At 34.0% G+C, this 15619-nt stretch overlaps 1 protein-coding gene and 1 long non-coding RNA gene across 2 annotated transcripts; one reads left to right on the top strand and one right to left on the bottom strand.

The window, feature by feature from the left end:
* Window positions 1-374: 374 nt before the first annotated feature.
* Window positions 375-3322, top strand: LOC121124578 (trypsin-1). The gene is made up of 5 exons (XM_040719734.2): window positions 375-706; window positions 762-926; window positions 980-1191; window positions 2549-2762; window positions 2819-3322. Exons 1-5 carry the CDS (start codon window positions 646-648, stop codon window positions 3106-3108), a joined length of 942 nt encoding a protein of 313 aa, XP_040575668.1. The 5' UTR covers window positions 375-645; the 3' UTR covers window positions 3109-3322.
* A 6286-nt stretch (window positions 3323-9608) lies between these two features.
* LOC139906300 (uncharacterized) lies at window positions 9609-14501 on the bottom strand. The gene is made up of 2 exons (XR_011781719.1): window positions 14358-14501; window positions 9609-12705 (listed from the first exon to the last, which is right to left on the bottom strand). It is a non-coding gene; the product is annotated as an uncharacterized lncRNA (long non-coding RNA).
* Window positions 14502-15619: the final 1118 nt, after the last annotated feature.

Below are 15619 nucleotides of genomic sequence, written 5' to 3' on the forward strand. Positions count from 1 at the left end.
ATAAACTTAGAAAATGAGAAAGGGTAAAAATGGTATTTTTTAAAGTAAATGTGAGAAGGATAAGATCATTGAGATTTACAGTCTATGCAGCAAAAATATAAAAGTTTCTAGTCTCAACAGTATGACCTCATTCAGTTTCTACTTGGAAGACATTCATGCAACCGTTTTAAATTATTTTATTAATAATAAACTATTAATCTATTTTTAATGTTCCATAAAAGTTGTCTGGTCCTCGAAAAGAAATGCTTGATCTAAAGGTAGCTAAGATTCCGATCAAGGATAAAAATATTATCCATTGTTTCATTAATTATTTAAAAAAGTTTGAGTGACGAGTTTCTTAGCGAACAAAAAGTGTTAGAGTGAGTAACGACTGTTCAGGCGAGTAACGACTATAAATTGTAACTCCTCGAGTGTGTGTTTTTTATATTTTTTTTAAAAACTCTAAATACTCATTCAGCAAAATTCAAAAATAAAAACTAATACTCCTTAAAGTTACATATTTTGTTACATTTTATAATATATATACATATTACCTGAAACAAATGTTACAAGATCAATATATGAATATAAATATCCCTTAAACATGTGGGTTCTAGAAAATTGAAGTACATTTACTTATAAGCCTTTACTAAAGAGTGTCAAAAAATGAAGTTCCTTTTTGAATGTACTTCAGTGTTTCTTTTATTCATATCCATTGTTTGGTCTAGTAAGTATTGATCCTCAATGGCCGGCCATAGTATTTCATGATATTCCTATTACAGAGAATTGTGAAACCACAGATGGATATTCTTGCGTATTCCCGTTCAAATATGGGAATCGTGAATATACTATTTGTACAACAGTTGACAAATTAGGATCTCCTTGGTGTGCAACATATACTCCTTATACTCGTAGTTACTGGGGTTATTGTCCAACAAGCTGCTATAGTAAGAATTGGTCAATATTTTATCTTGTACCTTAATTTTTTCTTCTCTATAAGCTTGCGGGCTGTCAGCTTCTATTTCAAGATCGTGCAATGATGATGTCTTGAGATATGCTTCAAATACAGATTTTCCATGGCATGTATTGATCAGAAAAAAAGAAAAAATTGATTTTGTATTTTGCAGTGGAATAATTGCCAATGACCAATGGGTTATAACAACTGGAAGTTGCTTAAATATATTCTTCACCCAAAAAAGGGCAAAAAAAGTTGTAAGAAAAAAAATATATGTTCAGAGTTCAGAAGCAAAATGTTGACTGTTAATAAATGCTAATTATGTAATCAAAGTCGAGAGGTTTTGTGTTTTCCCCTGCATATTCCGAATCTCCTGTCCTTTCAGCATAAGTAAACAATAATAAACATTTCTCAAATTTTTCATCATGAGTGAGCAAGAAGCAAAAAGGCAGAGGATCTTTGACCTTGTTGGTGGAAAAATTGAGGTGGCAGAGATTATGGGCATTGTGAAGTACTCCAGGAACCTCATTTTCAATGTGACCATGATGGAAAAGGATAGAAAGGACCTCACAAGGAAAGAAAGAAGTGGGGGTACAACTTGAAAAGGAATTCTGAGTATCTGGAGTACTTGAAGAGGAATATCACAGAAGACCCCACAAAATCTATGAATCACCTCTCTAACGAGTTTGACGTGGACAAGGGGGAAATCAGGAGGGCTGTGAAGGAGGACTTGGGGTTTTTCTCTTACAAAAGGATCCCACGCCACCTTTTGACGGATACTTGGAAGGAAAAGATACTGCAGAGGTACAAGAAAGTTCATGCAAAGGTAAATGTATCCACGGGAAAAAATTTATTTGACGAGAAGATTTTCAACGTGAACCAGGTCGACACCCGTCAGATCACCAGAGGAGGTCACGGGGATGTTCCTTACAAAATATCCAGCCCAAAACATTGGTTCTGGGGGCGTGGCGTCCGACCGCAAGACGATACCTCCCTTCTTTTTTATGGCTGGGGAGAAAATCGGCCAGGAGACCTCTTACGAAGTGCTGAGGTTCACCATACTGCCATGGCTCAAGATCACATACCCAGAAGATAACTATGTGTGGACCCCAGATGGTGCACCCTCACACACATCGGCCAAAAGGCAAAAGTTCTGCGCCGACAACAGAGAGCTGATTTTTGGCCCAAGGACATGTGGCCATCATCTTCACCAGATTTGAACCCGTTGGACTTTGATGTGTAGGACACTTTGGAGAGGGAGACTAACCCGACATCTCATCGGAACGTTTACTCTCTGCAGGCCGCCATTTTTAAAGAGTGGAACAACTTGTCCGAGAAGTTCATCATCAACTCCTGCAAGACTTTCTGCCACCGTATGGATGCTGTGATTGCTGCTGAGGGGACCATATTGAGTGAACATACTCACAAATGTCGTGTTTCAAGGTTTTGATAGAAAAAATTTCAAAATTATTGGCATTTTTCTAAAATCCGTCATTCAGTCCATGTTTTGCTTCCGAACCCTGTAGTCTTTATTTTTTCCATCGTTGAAACATCCCTTTTTCTTTGATCTAATTACATATATTATGTATATATGTTAATCTCAATCGTTATTAGGTACAAGTCGGGAGTTCAAAGATGATAGAGCAGTCTGATATTCAGATATTGGATGTTGAAAAAACTGTGATTCATGAAGGGTTTGATGAGACAACAGGAGTAAATGACATTGCCTTAATAAAAACTGTAGGCAAATTCAAGTTTACTGATTTGGTTCTTTCATTATGTATGAATATAGACCGATCAATAATTCACCAGGGAGCGAAGGGAACAAGTAACATTTTTGTGAAATAATAAAGTAAAATTAACGTATTCATTCTCATATTTTAGTGAGCGGGATTACTAATGTAGAAAGAAAGGTATTACAAGCTGATAGAGTGACGATTATCCAAACAAGTTATAAAGTTTGTAGGCATCCAGGAGTGTTTTGTACTGGTCCAAATACTGCCCTTAAGGCTATGGCTTCTGGAGCATCTCTTGCAATGTGTTTTAATGGCAAATGTGCTCTGGCCGGTCTACATTCAACAAGAACGGCTGCATTCAGTCCTGATTTCACTAAATTTTACAGTTTTACAAACATTGCATACTACTTGCCTTGGATTTATAAGAATGGACGATAAAAAGATTTGAAAAGATGAGATTTCAATGTATTTGTTTGATGAAGCAATTACCTATCCTTTTGATAAAAAAATTATTTTTATATTTTTAAATATGCACCAAATGAGCATTGATATGAGCATGAACATTAACCTATTCTTTATTTTAATTCAATATTATTTTAAAGACTTCATGTACACATATATGCAAAAGAACTAAATATATATTTATATTTGAGGTTTACTGTAAAATTATTGCCGTAAAAAGGTTGCAGACAAAATTGCAATTTGGTAATATGATTGTAGGTAATGTCAGGGTGTAGGTACATTTTGATTGTAGGTATTATGATTGTGAAGTTTCCATCGTAGCTGCTTCCCCGACCATCAAAGACCCCTTTTAATAACCCATAATCCACACAAGAATTTATTACATTCTTAGGTACTTCAATTTGATTATTGGAACTGTTGTCTAACTCTAAGTCAAAAACTAAAAATACTAAAGAGATTAAAAAAAAGTGCAAAGAAAATATCTTCCGCTAATTGGTGTTTGGGTTAAACCCACACTCAAAAACTAACGAGTATTTATTGTCAGGTTTGAAGACTGGTAGTTTTCTTAACTTAAGTTTCCCAGACGAAAAGGACTTTCTTTTTTTTAGCTTGACAAACTAATATTTTGTATAAATTATTAATCTATCAGAGAACTAAAGTTGTCTTTAACTTATAAAGTTAATATTTTTATAAACTACCCTAAGAATAACCTTTTTTACTAAGCAGTAAACACTTAGGAATAAAAACAATCAAACAACGTCCACAAAGTGTCAATATCAAGCTGCAGCTTCGAACCCAAAATGGTGATTATCCCAAAGTGGCCTAAAGCTATGCGTAAGTAGCAAACACCTAAGAAAGTAGCTCCACTAGTACATGCAAGTCGTGGAACCCGGTTAGTAAGAAGAAAGTGAAACCGTACACTGTATCTCAAATCCTAAACCTTGCCTCAAAATATTCTACGCCTTGTAAACAAGTAAAATAACACCCTAATAACACAGTGATTAGTCAACTTAAGGTAGCACTTTGATGCTCCCCCCTTACCAGCCTGTGATGCCTCCAAGTAACCCTTGCCCCAGACCTCAATAAAATAATAGTATCTAATAGAGGGATTTCTCAGGCCCTGAGGCCTATTACACCTTGGGGAGGCCATTCCGAATCTCCACTCTTGGGACTAACCTCATGTGAAAATACCCTCAAAAAAACCTAAAGAAAAATATAACTTCCGAGCTTATAAATAAAATCATCCGTCCTCTAAGCCAAATTTGAACTTCCCTTGAGTGGAGCCCCTGATAAGCCCCCTCAAAAGATACAGTTCTAATCATCACTGAACTATGATAAGCAGTAAAAAAAAAATAAAGAGGTATAAATCAGACCTCTTTTTCTATCTAGGAATAGGTCTAATAGCCCTAAAGCCGTGAATCCTCCAGCAAAAGACCTTATTAAAGGTCATGGGGACTCATTTACTAAGTGGAAAGGGTGATGGGTCACATTAGACAAATAGCTTTGAAGAAACTCCGCCGATTATTTTCAAAATAACCTTTTAAAGCTATTTAGTACTAACCTCCCCCTATCCATTGCTAACAATTGGGGAAGGAGTAAGAGATTATAACCCCTCTACAAATTCGAAGCGAAGTCCCTTGATTGATATAAATGAAAAGATTATACATATCCTATGTATTACCTTTTGAAGTTTATAATATACCTAGAGTCAGTTGCTTTAAATCATACAATAGTCAACTTATGAAAATTAATGAAAACAGCTTAAAAGAAAGTACACCGTATTGATAAAAAGCGAGTAGTTATAGACATGAAGTATCATGTCAGACGAGAGAAATAACTCCCTACAACAAAAAAAATAGGCTATTTTGTGTAACTCTGTGTTTGACGTTGTGAAAAATGAATCCTCCGTAAATAAAGAAAGAAGCATTAATAAAGATTTCTACCAATTAAAAAAATTTAGAGGTATTAGCTAAAAAGGAGCACTATATTTATCAAAAGGTTTTAGGACAATTTGACGAATGGACATTTCGGCGAAAGACTATTTATGACATTTTACTGATAAATGATATTTTATAACTTGGTATATGCAACTTTATATTCTAATTCGATTTAAGAACTTACATAAAAATTGCAGGAAAATCCATCCATTGCCTTGGCCGTGATTAAAGGACAGACATACAATCACATTTAATTTATAGACATTACAATTTAAGTAGTTCATTTAATTTATTGACATTATATGAGATTAATATATACTAGAGTCGGTTTGTCTGGCGTCGCCCGGGGCATTAACAAATTAAAATTAATTAAGAACTCTTTTGCTTAATATATAACAAAAAATAAAGTAGGTAAAAATTTAAAAATTAATCTAATGTAGGTTTTATGTGTTTGAGTAACCTAATATATTTAATTAATAAAGCCCTTATCTTTCACGTCTTGAGGAAGTAGTTGCTTTATTCTGGGTCAGACGCTGAACTTGCAGTTTCATATCTGCATCCCTGAGCATAAAGGAAACCTCCAAATATCCCAAAATACTCCCACCCGTCTCTCAAATTTTACAGGTTCTGTACTGGGCCAAAATACAGTTTAAAATCTACCGCCAACCCGTTTCTAAGCTTAAAGGAATCCTTCTAATATATCTCAGCCAATGGGCTGTGCAGGTGAACTGATGTGCCTGAGGCAAGTTAAATTTATCAACTGTTGCTTCCCTAACAGTAAAAATAAAACCTCTTAATATCACAAAACACACTGTACAGGAAGAATTGGGCCAAAAAAAAGTTTGAATCCTAGTGCCCCCACGTTTCTAGGCATCAAAGAACCGTTCTAATATTGTATAGTACAGCCAAACCTGTATTCAAGTAAAGATAATGAATAAAGAATAATGGATAAAGATGGAACTTTATTATTGACAAAACAAAGATAAGTTTTTAAATCTACATCCTTTTTGAATCTAGAGGAAGGTCCATCATAAAAGTGTGTGACTTTAATCTGTATATATTTTTTAAATGGTCAGACGGAGTCGCAATGAATAAATATAAGTAAACATTTTAGGATTACAATTACTTCATTTGACCAAGAAATCGTCTTTGAGGCCCATATACCCAATATACATTTCCTTCTCTAGGAAACACCTGGATGCGAACATACGCACGTTAAGTTGAAGAAAATAATTTCTCCTGAGCGCGTTGTCCATTGAGCTATGCCATTTTTGAATTCAAGTACACATAAAAGTCCCATATGTTTTGTATGGAATATAAGTGAATTACATAAGAAAATCTTCCATTTTTTCATATAACCATCATAGAAGAAAAATATAATTTAATAAAAAAGCAATGTAAGTTTTTGTGAAATTGAAATAAGTCGATTAAATGACTATAATGGAGAAACGTGTAGCTCAATAAACAATACATTCAAGATAATTTTTTTTGTAACATTAAGATGACAGAAAATTTGATTTTTACTTTTCATCATGCAAAGATTTTCAATCCATCTAAAATTTAAAAAAAAACCCGTAGTATAAATACTTCAGCTTTATCATAAAGTTTCTAAGGGTTGTTTTTTTTGGTTTTTTTTTTGACGTTTATTTGTTTAACTAAAAGTTATCATACAGGGTAGGATGACTGAAAAGTTGTTTGCGACGTTTTAAATTTCATTAGTATTAGAACTGTGAAAAAAATGTAGTATGTTGTTATTCATAGGCCAAAATAGTTTATGAGTATGTAAGTTCGAATTATAAAATGAAAGTGATAGGAAATAGTGTCTGAGCACTATCTGTAAAAACTGTTATAAATTTATTGATAATTTTTCTTTCAAATATCACTGAAATAACTCTTTACATATACAAGGTTCGTTTCAAAAGTCCGTGCAAAGCCCAAGAGATGGCGCTACTGACAAGTATCGAGGTTATATTTAGTTAGTAGCATCTCTTCGAAGAACACACACGAACTTTAAGCCAGATTAGTAATTTTTTATTTGTTTGCCATTGATTTGAATCGATGAAGTGGAGGGATTTAAAAAAAGACGCAAAAAAGAATATTGTTTGTTGATTAAACATTAGTTTATAAAAGCCAAAACGCCTTATGAGACTAAAAATAAACTTGATCAACATTAGTGGGACCTTGCACCTTCGATTAGAACAGCTCATAAGTGGTTTCAAGATTTTCAGAGTGGCCATATGGGCACAAGTGACGCTGAACGTCTTGTTCGCCATGTTGAGGCTACTATTCAATAAATCATTTATAAAATCCATGATATGCTTCTGTATGACTGTGTGACGTTAAAAGTGTTGTAAGCATCCCGAGTTGGAACTTTATTTTCATTAATTTTGGGGAAACAACTGCTAAGAAATGAGCTGGTGCATTGTCGTCATGGAAAATGTCGTGGGCGTTTTTATTGCAGCTACCTTTTCAAACGGTCCAATAACGATGAATAATATGCACCTTTAATAGCTTAACCCTTTTCCAGATAGTCAATGAGGATTATTCCTTGCAAATACAAAAGACAGTCGCCATAATCTTTTTAGCAGTTCCTCGATTTAATTTCGATTCGATGTCTTGCTTTCATCTTTTACTCGGGCTCTTACACAAATATTATATCCATCTATAGTTTTCCTCGCTTTAATTGTAAAATGTTCGAGCCATTTATTTAGCCCGATTCAAAAGTATGGATATGCAATAATGATAATAAAGAGGCACAAGACACTTTTGAGCAACAAAAAGTTCTTAATAATTTAAGTAAGCGTAGAGAGGGTCAAATTTAAGAATATAGTGGTTTATGATCATCCAGTAAATCATAGCCTACAATTCTTCCTCCATGCAGTACATGTTCATTGACGTTTGTAACCCGATTCTAAGAAACAATATTATGTCTATACTGTAATTATACAAAGAAATACAAAAATGCAGGAATTTAAAATAATATTTAATAAATATTGCATAGCAATAACAAGTGATATATATGGCATTCAAAGAAAAAAAATATAAAGAAAACCCTTAAATGTTCTGCATCTATACGTACTCCATTTTGTTGGTAAGCAATAGTTAAATTATATATATTGTGTAACTTGTTGTTGCTCTCGGCCTCAACTGACAACAGAGGTAATATTTATATAACAATGACTCAACTAAATTTATTTTTTTAAACTTTTTATTATACACAAATCTTTCACTTATTTTGTAAGTCAGAGTCAACCAATTTTTCACTTTTATGATTTTCTAAAAATTATAAATCATAAAGAAGGGTCCTATTTTTCTGTCATCAAGGACGTCCCAACTACTTTCGTATAGATACAGACATATTTGTACTGGAGACAGATTTGTTGACATATCCAAGATCTTTGGAGTTAATATGAACAAGTTCATCTATATTTAAAATAAACTTGAAGCTAAAAACAGGCAAGAGCAATAGAAGGTCCCTCACAGTCCGTAACAAGGCAATGATCCAGGAGATCAACTCTATTATTCAATCTAATCCTTCAAATAGCATGAGGAAGCTTGCAAGAGATAATAACATCGCTGAGAAGACTATGAGGAACTATCTAAACTAATATTTGGGTTTAAAAGCCTTAGGAAGTGCCAAATCAAAGTTTTGACTACCTTACAATAACAAAAACGAGTTAAAAGATGCTGTTGGATTTTAAAATTTCTCAAGAATTAACAAACACGAAAGATCATCATATTTAATGATGAGAAGATGTTTGTCATCGACAAAGTATTCAACTATGGTACGCATAGGTACCTATACAGCTAGACCATGGCTACTTCACCCGAAATAAGATATTTGGCAAAGTTTATACAACCTACCAGAGTAATTATGTTAGGTTGTGCTGGCTCTCATATCAAAGTTTTCCCTCTGATCAATACAAAACCAGACTACATTTTTTTCGAGTATATGGCGGCGTTTAAAGATTAGCCCCTGTCGCACTTATAATTTCAATATCAACGACCTAAAGTTAAATAGAATAGAACAACATGTCGGAAGAGTAAGTCCAAAAAGTATGAAAGTCCTTTAGGGCTAGATTGGAGCTTTGTGTTGCTCCTAAGGGAGTTTTTTTTTTTTTGATAAATAGTTCTAGATATTGGACAAATAAATAAAAACCAAAATACTAGTAGCTTCATTTGTAAAATCTTTCCACGATAACTTTAAGTTAGAATTATATTTATCACTCACAAAACATGAAGAAGCATACAATCTTGATTTTTCAAACAGATGTACGATAAATAGATATTAATCCGTTTACGCTACAACGTAGTTGACCAGTCAATACGTTTTATTCCATATATTTTTTTAACTCAATATGAAATATGAAAAAGAAAACATTAATTTAGTATTATAATACCTAATAGTTGGCGTTTTAAAATTAAATGACAGTAATAAAATACAATACTTCAAATGAATTAATGAAATCTACCGGGCCATGCAGAATTATTTACCGATTTTTGTTCAGAACATGTCGCGGACAATAATGACATTTCGAATGACTTGAGAAACAATTTATTCATACATTTTTAGAATAATAAAATAGTTTGTGATCAAATTTAATCAATGTAGCCACAATTTGACTCAATGACACTGGTCAGGCGACGTCTGAAGCTGCCACCGACCTGCTGGATGCCTTTAAGTCATTTATGTTCTTGTGTCGTTTTTTGGAGGCCTTGGTCTCCACGTGCGCCTAGATAGGGAAGTCTAGTGGGTTCAGATCTGGGCTCTGAGGGGGTCAGTAGTCCTTGGGCCAAATCTTCATGATGTCCTTGAGCCACTCCTGAGCTTTCTCGGAAGTGAGGGTGGGTGCTCCATCTTGTTGAAACCCCCAAGGAGAATTGCCGACTATGGATTTGATCCACGGAAGGACCTTGGACCCCAGAATCTTCACATAATCCTCCGCTGTTAATCTGTAGCCAGTGGGGAACCATACCGGCTTCACGGCCTTCCCGTTGGAGGCCACGAGACCCAACATCATCACCGAAGCAGGATGCTTTGTTGTTACTACATAGCGGTGCTTATCTTGCACATCTCCAAAGCTCACAACAAGGTCATTTTGCCTGTTGAAAACAGGATCGACCGTAAAAGTTTTCTCATCTGGAAAAATGATGATGCGTCCAGATGAGCTCTTGATATCATTCAAGATTTTCTTGGCACGCTCAAGTCTGACTTCTCACTGACGTCCAGTTAGCAGAGGGCGTTCAGTACGCCTCAGAAACTTGCCTCAACCCTTTTCAATGCCGTTTGAAACAGTTGATCTCGGTGTTCCCATCTTTCTGGCCATGTCGACAATAGACCTGTTGGGAGTCCTCTTGAACACTGCCTTTACTTGCCTTGTTGAGACAGTGGGCTTCCTGCCAGCCCCAGGGGAATGCTTGAGATCACACCCAGCCTCCAAGGCTTGGAAACGTTGTAAATTGTCTTCAACGAGGCCCCAACATGTTCGTTAATGTTGTTATGAGGTACTCCCACTCGGAGGAGGACTGCAATTTCGATCCTCTTTGTTTCCTGATTGGACATGGTCTCACGTGTGGAAGTTGTTACGCTCTCACAGGAAGGATTTTTGTTTATTTTAACAGTAAAAATACGAAACAATCAGATTGGCTGTCACAAAACCTCTTAAAAAGTATATTTATATCATCGGTAAATAATTTTGCATGGCCCGGTATAGCTGACAAAAAATAAAGAATTCCGCTCTCAAGATCAATTCAGCAATTCCAAAATATTTAGTTCATACATGTTGGGATAAATAGTGAAGTCTATCACTCAAACCAACCACCTCTAACTTCAACCACAACTTCCAACCTGGTACAGTCCCGGAAATCTTTGTCCATCTTGGAAACTGTCCGGATAATGTAAGCATGCAAGAAGCCAACAATGTTATGTTCACATTTTTTGGACTCACTCGAAGACACCCACGGATAGTAATCCAAGGAGATCAGATCTAGACAGCTAGGAGACCACATGTCCATTGATTTTAATTATGGATTATGTTTATTTATTATATGTTATTAGCCCAAAATAATCATGAATATCCCTTGAAGGTCTTCTGAATCAATAAACTCTTTGAAAGTCTTATAATACTAAGCTTGGCAACATCATAAAAAGTTGATTTTGGCAGCCTTGAAAACTCAATATTATCATTAGGCGTGCATCAAGTACGGTGCATGGACAAAACGTCGAATGGAAAAACATCAAATAGACTATATATCGAATAGACAAAACGTCGACCGTAAATTATAAAATTAGGAGCTCCTCCAAAGGGTGTTGCATTATATCCCATTCACACATTTCCCCCCTGAAACATACCCCGATCCCCACCAATCATATTTAAACTACGAGTAAAGGCCCCTCACAATCACCTTATACAGCCCAAATGTTTAGGCTGTTTTCAGGTACTGCCACGTCCCAAAATGAGATGAAACCCACAGGCACTATTTATACAACTAGTAAGAGCCCCTCACAACCCCCATTTACCTCCCAAATGTTGGAGCTGTTTTGGGTTTTTGTTCTGTAGTTCATGACAACCTGTGGGCCCATGGTTAGTTTGTATGTTTTTAGGGAGGTCCCATACAATTTTAGCAAAGATATTGAGATCTAAGCTTGTTCTGAATTTTAAAATTCCCACCTTGTATATATTTTTACATTTACTTTGGGTTACAAACATAATTTTTCATTGAAATATGTACGGGTTTGGAATAATAGTGGTTTTTTTTTAATTTAAAAAAAAATGAACACTCTTGAGTAATTACCAAATTGTTCCTGCGACTCTCTATAAGGCAACGTCTATTCAATGGTTAGTCGAAAAGCTTATTGACGAAGAAAAGTGCTGACACAATAAGCTACATAGATTCCATAAAAAGACACAAAAGTCATTTAAGAGGAGGGATGTCCTTGCTCTCTAGAATTATTCAGAAAATTTATCAAAAGATTATAATCGACCTTTCAAGAAACTCAGAGGATGATTGGCGTCTATTAATTTCGTTCCATCCTCCCTACAATTGGTAAATGCTAGGAACTGATTTTATTAATGATAAAATAGATGAATTCTCTCATTCTTGAGGAGCTGTCCATTGGATCATTTGGAAAGGGGCGCAAGTCTTTTTATCCTCTTCTACTACTCACATTGTGCGTCAGAATAGTAAAAAAAAGTGTTTATTTAAAAACCTCATAGACGCAAAAAAGTTGGAATGGACAGCCCTATCAAAGAATATAATCACGGTTCATAATCACGGTTCTTGACCATAATTCTTTCTTCAATAGTGAAAATGTTTTCTTTCAACTGAAAAGAGCCGAAATCATCCATCTCATTGCAATTCCGTGGCACTTAAGGATGATTACCTCCAACTCTAGATGGATACTTAAATTGTTTGAATTTACCTGGAAGAAGAGAGATCAGTTCCATATCGAAAATCAGGGATGGAAAGCAATTAATGCCCAATTTCAAATATCATCGGGTTGTTTCATTTTTAATCATCGAATATCATCGAAGTAAGGACTATGGCAAAATTTTCAACATAGTTATGCATTTGTTCGAAAGTTGCCCGGCACTCCAAGTTTTAAGAGATTTTATCACACTGAGCATTACTGGAACTAAAAGAAAAAATTATTAGTATTAGTATTAGTAGTTGGCAGTAGTGGAACCTATCAGAGTCAAAGAAATCAGAGCTATTCGGATCGCAGCCGCAGCCTGATATTCTGCCTTTTCTGTTAAGATTTCAAGGGCGCATCAGTCTTCATGGTACTATGCTGGGAACATATTACACTACTACAACTTATTGTCCGTTAAAAATTTAAAATTCTTGAGCCATCATGCACAATTATGAGAAATTTAAAAGCTCTTCCGGATTAACTGAATAAGTATTGCTTTATCCTCTTATTTAAATAATAGGATAAATAAAAAAGATCAAAAAAATTGAGAAAATACATATTAGACGTGGATGCTGAGAGGTTGCATATATTTGGCAAAGTTCCGTGAACAAGTAGATATATTAATACAAGTTTACATATGTATATTGGTTATGTTGTGAATATCATTATGAAACGTTGTTGAAATTGATCGTTATTTTTATTATATTTGATATAAATTAAAGATGGTAATCAAAACCAAGGAAAAGAAAAGAAAAAGGAATTCAGGAAAGAATGGTGTTCTCACTAGAGTTATTACAAGTCTTAAATCTCTTATAAATCTTATCCAATCTAATTTACCTAATTTATTATGTATCCAAGAATTATTTGATGCTATTAAGCACTATTTAGATGGTGCTAATACCTGAATGGATTGTAATGCAGGAGAAAACAAAGAAGAAAACGATAAAAAATTTCAATTAAATTTTGAGGAACAATTTAAATAAAGTTGACCCAAGATAGATACTTTTGTCCTGGTATACACAATTCAATTAAGAGAGGTAGATAATTATGTACAAAATATATGGAAAATCAATAGAGTCAATGAAAGTCGAGAGATCAAAATAAAACGATCATAAGTCAACCTATGGAACAAGTATTCCTCGACTTATTCTACCAAGATAAGAAGGATTTTCTATTGATGGTCGATGGATCATCTATATTTACTTGGGTTAAAACATTGAAAAAGATTATGACTAAAGAGGTAACTAATTGTTTACTTGATTGGTTTTTATCCCTTTGGGTTCACAAAACATGTAAGAAGTGATGTTGGCTCTCAAATTAGAAGTAAACAATTAAAAGAATTCTCTAATTTTAACAGCGTAACAACGAAATTTCATCGCCTTACTGCACTGAGTCAAATGGACATGCCGAATCATCAGATAAAAATATGAAACATTTAATGGAAAAAGTAAATTATAATTATGCTACATTTAAAATAGTGGGGCTAGAGTAGACTTTGAGGCTATTCAAGATCGATCCAAATTTTCATTCCTACTCCTAGTATGAGGAAGGATCATCAAGAATAAGTTTCATAGGAGAAGGAAACAGTGTTCCAACTACTTTCGAAGTAAGCACTCCACCAAACTGTGGCCACTTTAACTTTATAATGCCCACAGAACGTGTTTTTTTAAATCAATAATTGAAACAAAATCAAGTGATGCATTATTTGACCTACGAGTACGTAAAAATAAAAGAAATAAAAAAACATCCTTGTAATTCTGACAACTTGAAAAATGTTTCGGAGGAAACAGCACGGTGTTATATTTTTATAAGCTGCAAGCAATCTTGAGAGGACGGAAATAAACACAAACCAATTATAGAAAGGAAATATAAACCTGAATTACGGCTATGATTATCCTCAATTATAATTTAAGTCCAACAAGGATTTCCACGTTTAACTCCAAAGCAAACCCTCATTAATATTCTCCGTACTTCATGTGCACACACACTAGTTGTCTCTAAAGAGTCTATAAAAGAATGAGGTATCATGTATATCTATCAATAATGTTTTATCTTATCTCTAATTCTGATTTGTCTACAATTTTGTATTTGTGTTTTTTCATCTCTTGGGTTGTTCATTGTTATATCGCATCTTTTGACTAAGATTCATTTAATGTAATTTATTAGAAGTCAACGTTTTGGAAAGGGGTATGTATTTTTCTTTAGAATAAATCAAAAACATAAACCATTCATTAAAACTATAGTTCATAGAATCGAAACCATAAATATGCTCTAAAAAGTTATAAAAGCTATTTTAAAACAAAACTACATTTACGAAGGATATTTAAATTCTATATTTTTTGAGCGAGGTTACGTGAATCCTGAGAATATTTCATATATGTATATAGATTTTGTTTAGTTGTTATTTAAACCATCTTGACTCCTCCTTCCTATGTAATCACTCTTGCTATCTCTATATAATGAAGTGTTCTATCTTCAAGCATTAAATAATAATAATAAGACATTCAAAAAATAAAAAAATAATAGAGATTGACAACTAAAGTATGCCACTCCCAGTTTTTAGGACCTTGTCAATAACACTTTGCAACAATTTTTTATCGATGACTGAATCCCACATTTATTATTGTTATTCATGGTGCGAAAGATGAGAATGACCATTGAAAGGTTTTACCCAGATAATTTGGCATTTACAGCCTCCTTTTAACCCTCTATTAGATCAAATTTTATTTCTTGATACACAGTTGCCATAAAATGAAAACTACGTTAATTAAGTATATTTATACAATATATAATTTGCGATTATTATAGTTAAAATATCAAAATTTCATTTTCGATACAAACTTCTATTAAAAATTTATTCCTTTTAACAAACTTTGGTATTAAAAATTTTCTCATGAACTTTGATGAGATTGAGTGTGATATATTGGATAACAGCTGATTTTCCAGTAGAAGCGGGAATACCTTAAATTGAACAAAAGGGTAATGAGCTAAATTAAAAAAAAACACTTAAAAGTGTAGAAAATCCCAGTTTACTAAAGAATGGTTTAAATCCCGTTTATAAAATATAATTTCTATTCAAAGTCATGTTTAGTCGTGAAAGCACTCTAAAAAAAGCGTTATTTTATTGCTAAAATTA

The sequence above is a fragment of the Lepeophtheirus salmonis genome, chromosome 9 (assembly GCF_016086655.4).
Source record: "Lepeophtheirus salmonis chromosome 9, UVic_Lsal_1.4, whole genome shotgun sequence".
Classification (NCBI taxonomy): Eukaryota; Metazoa; Arthropoda; class Copepoda; order Siphonostomatoida; family Caligidae; genus Lepeophtheirus; species Lepeophtheirus salmonis.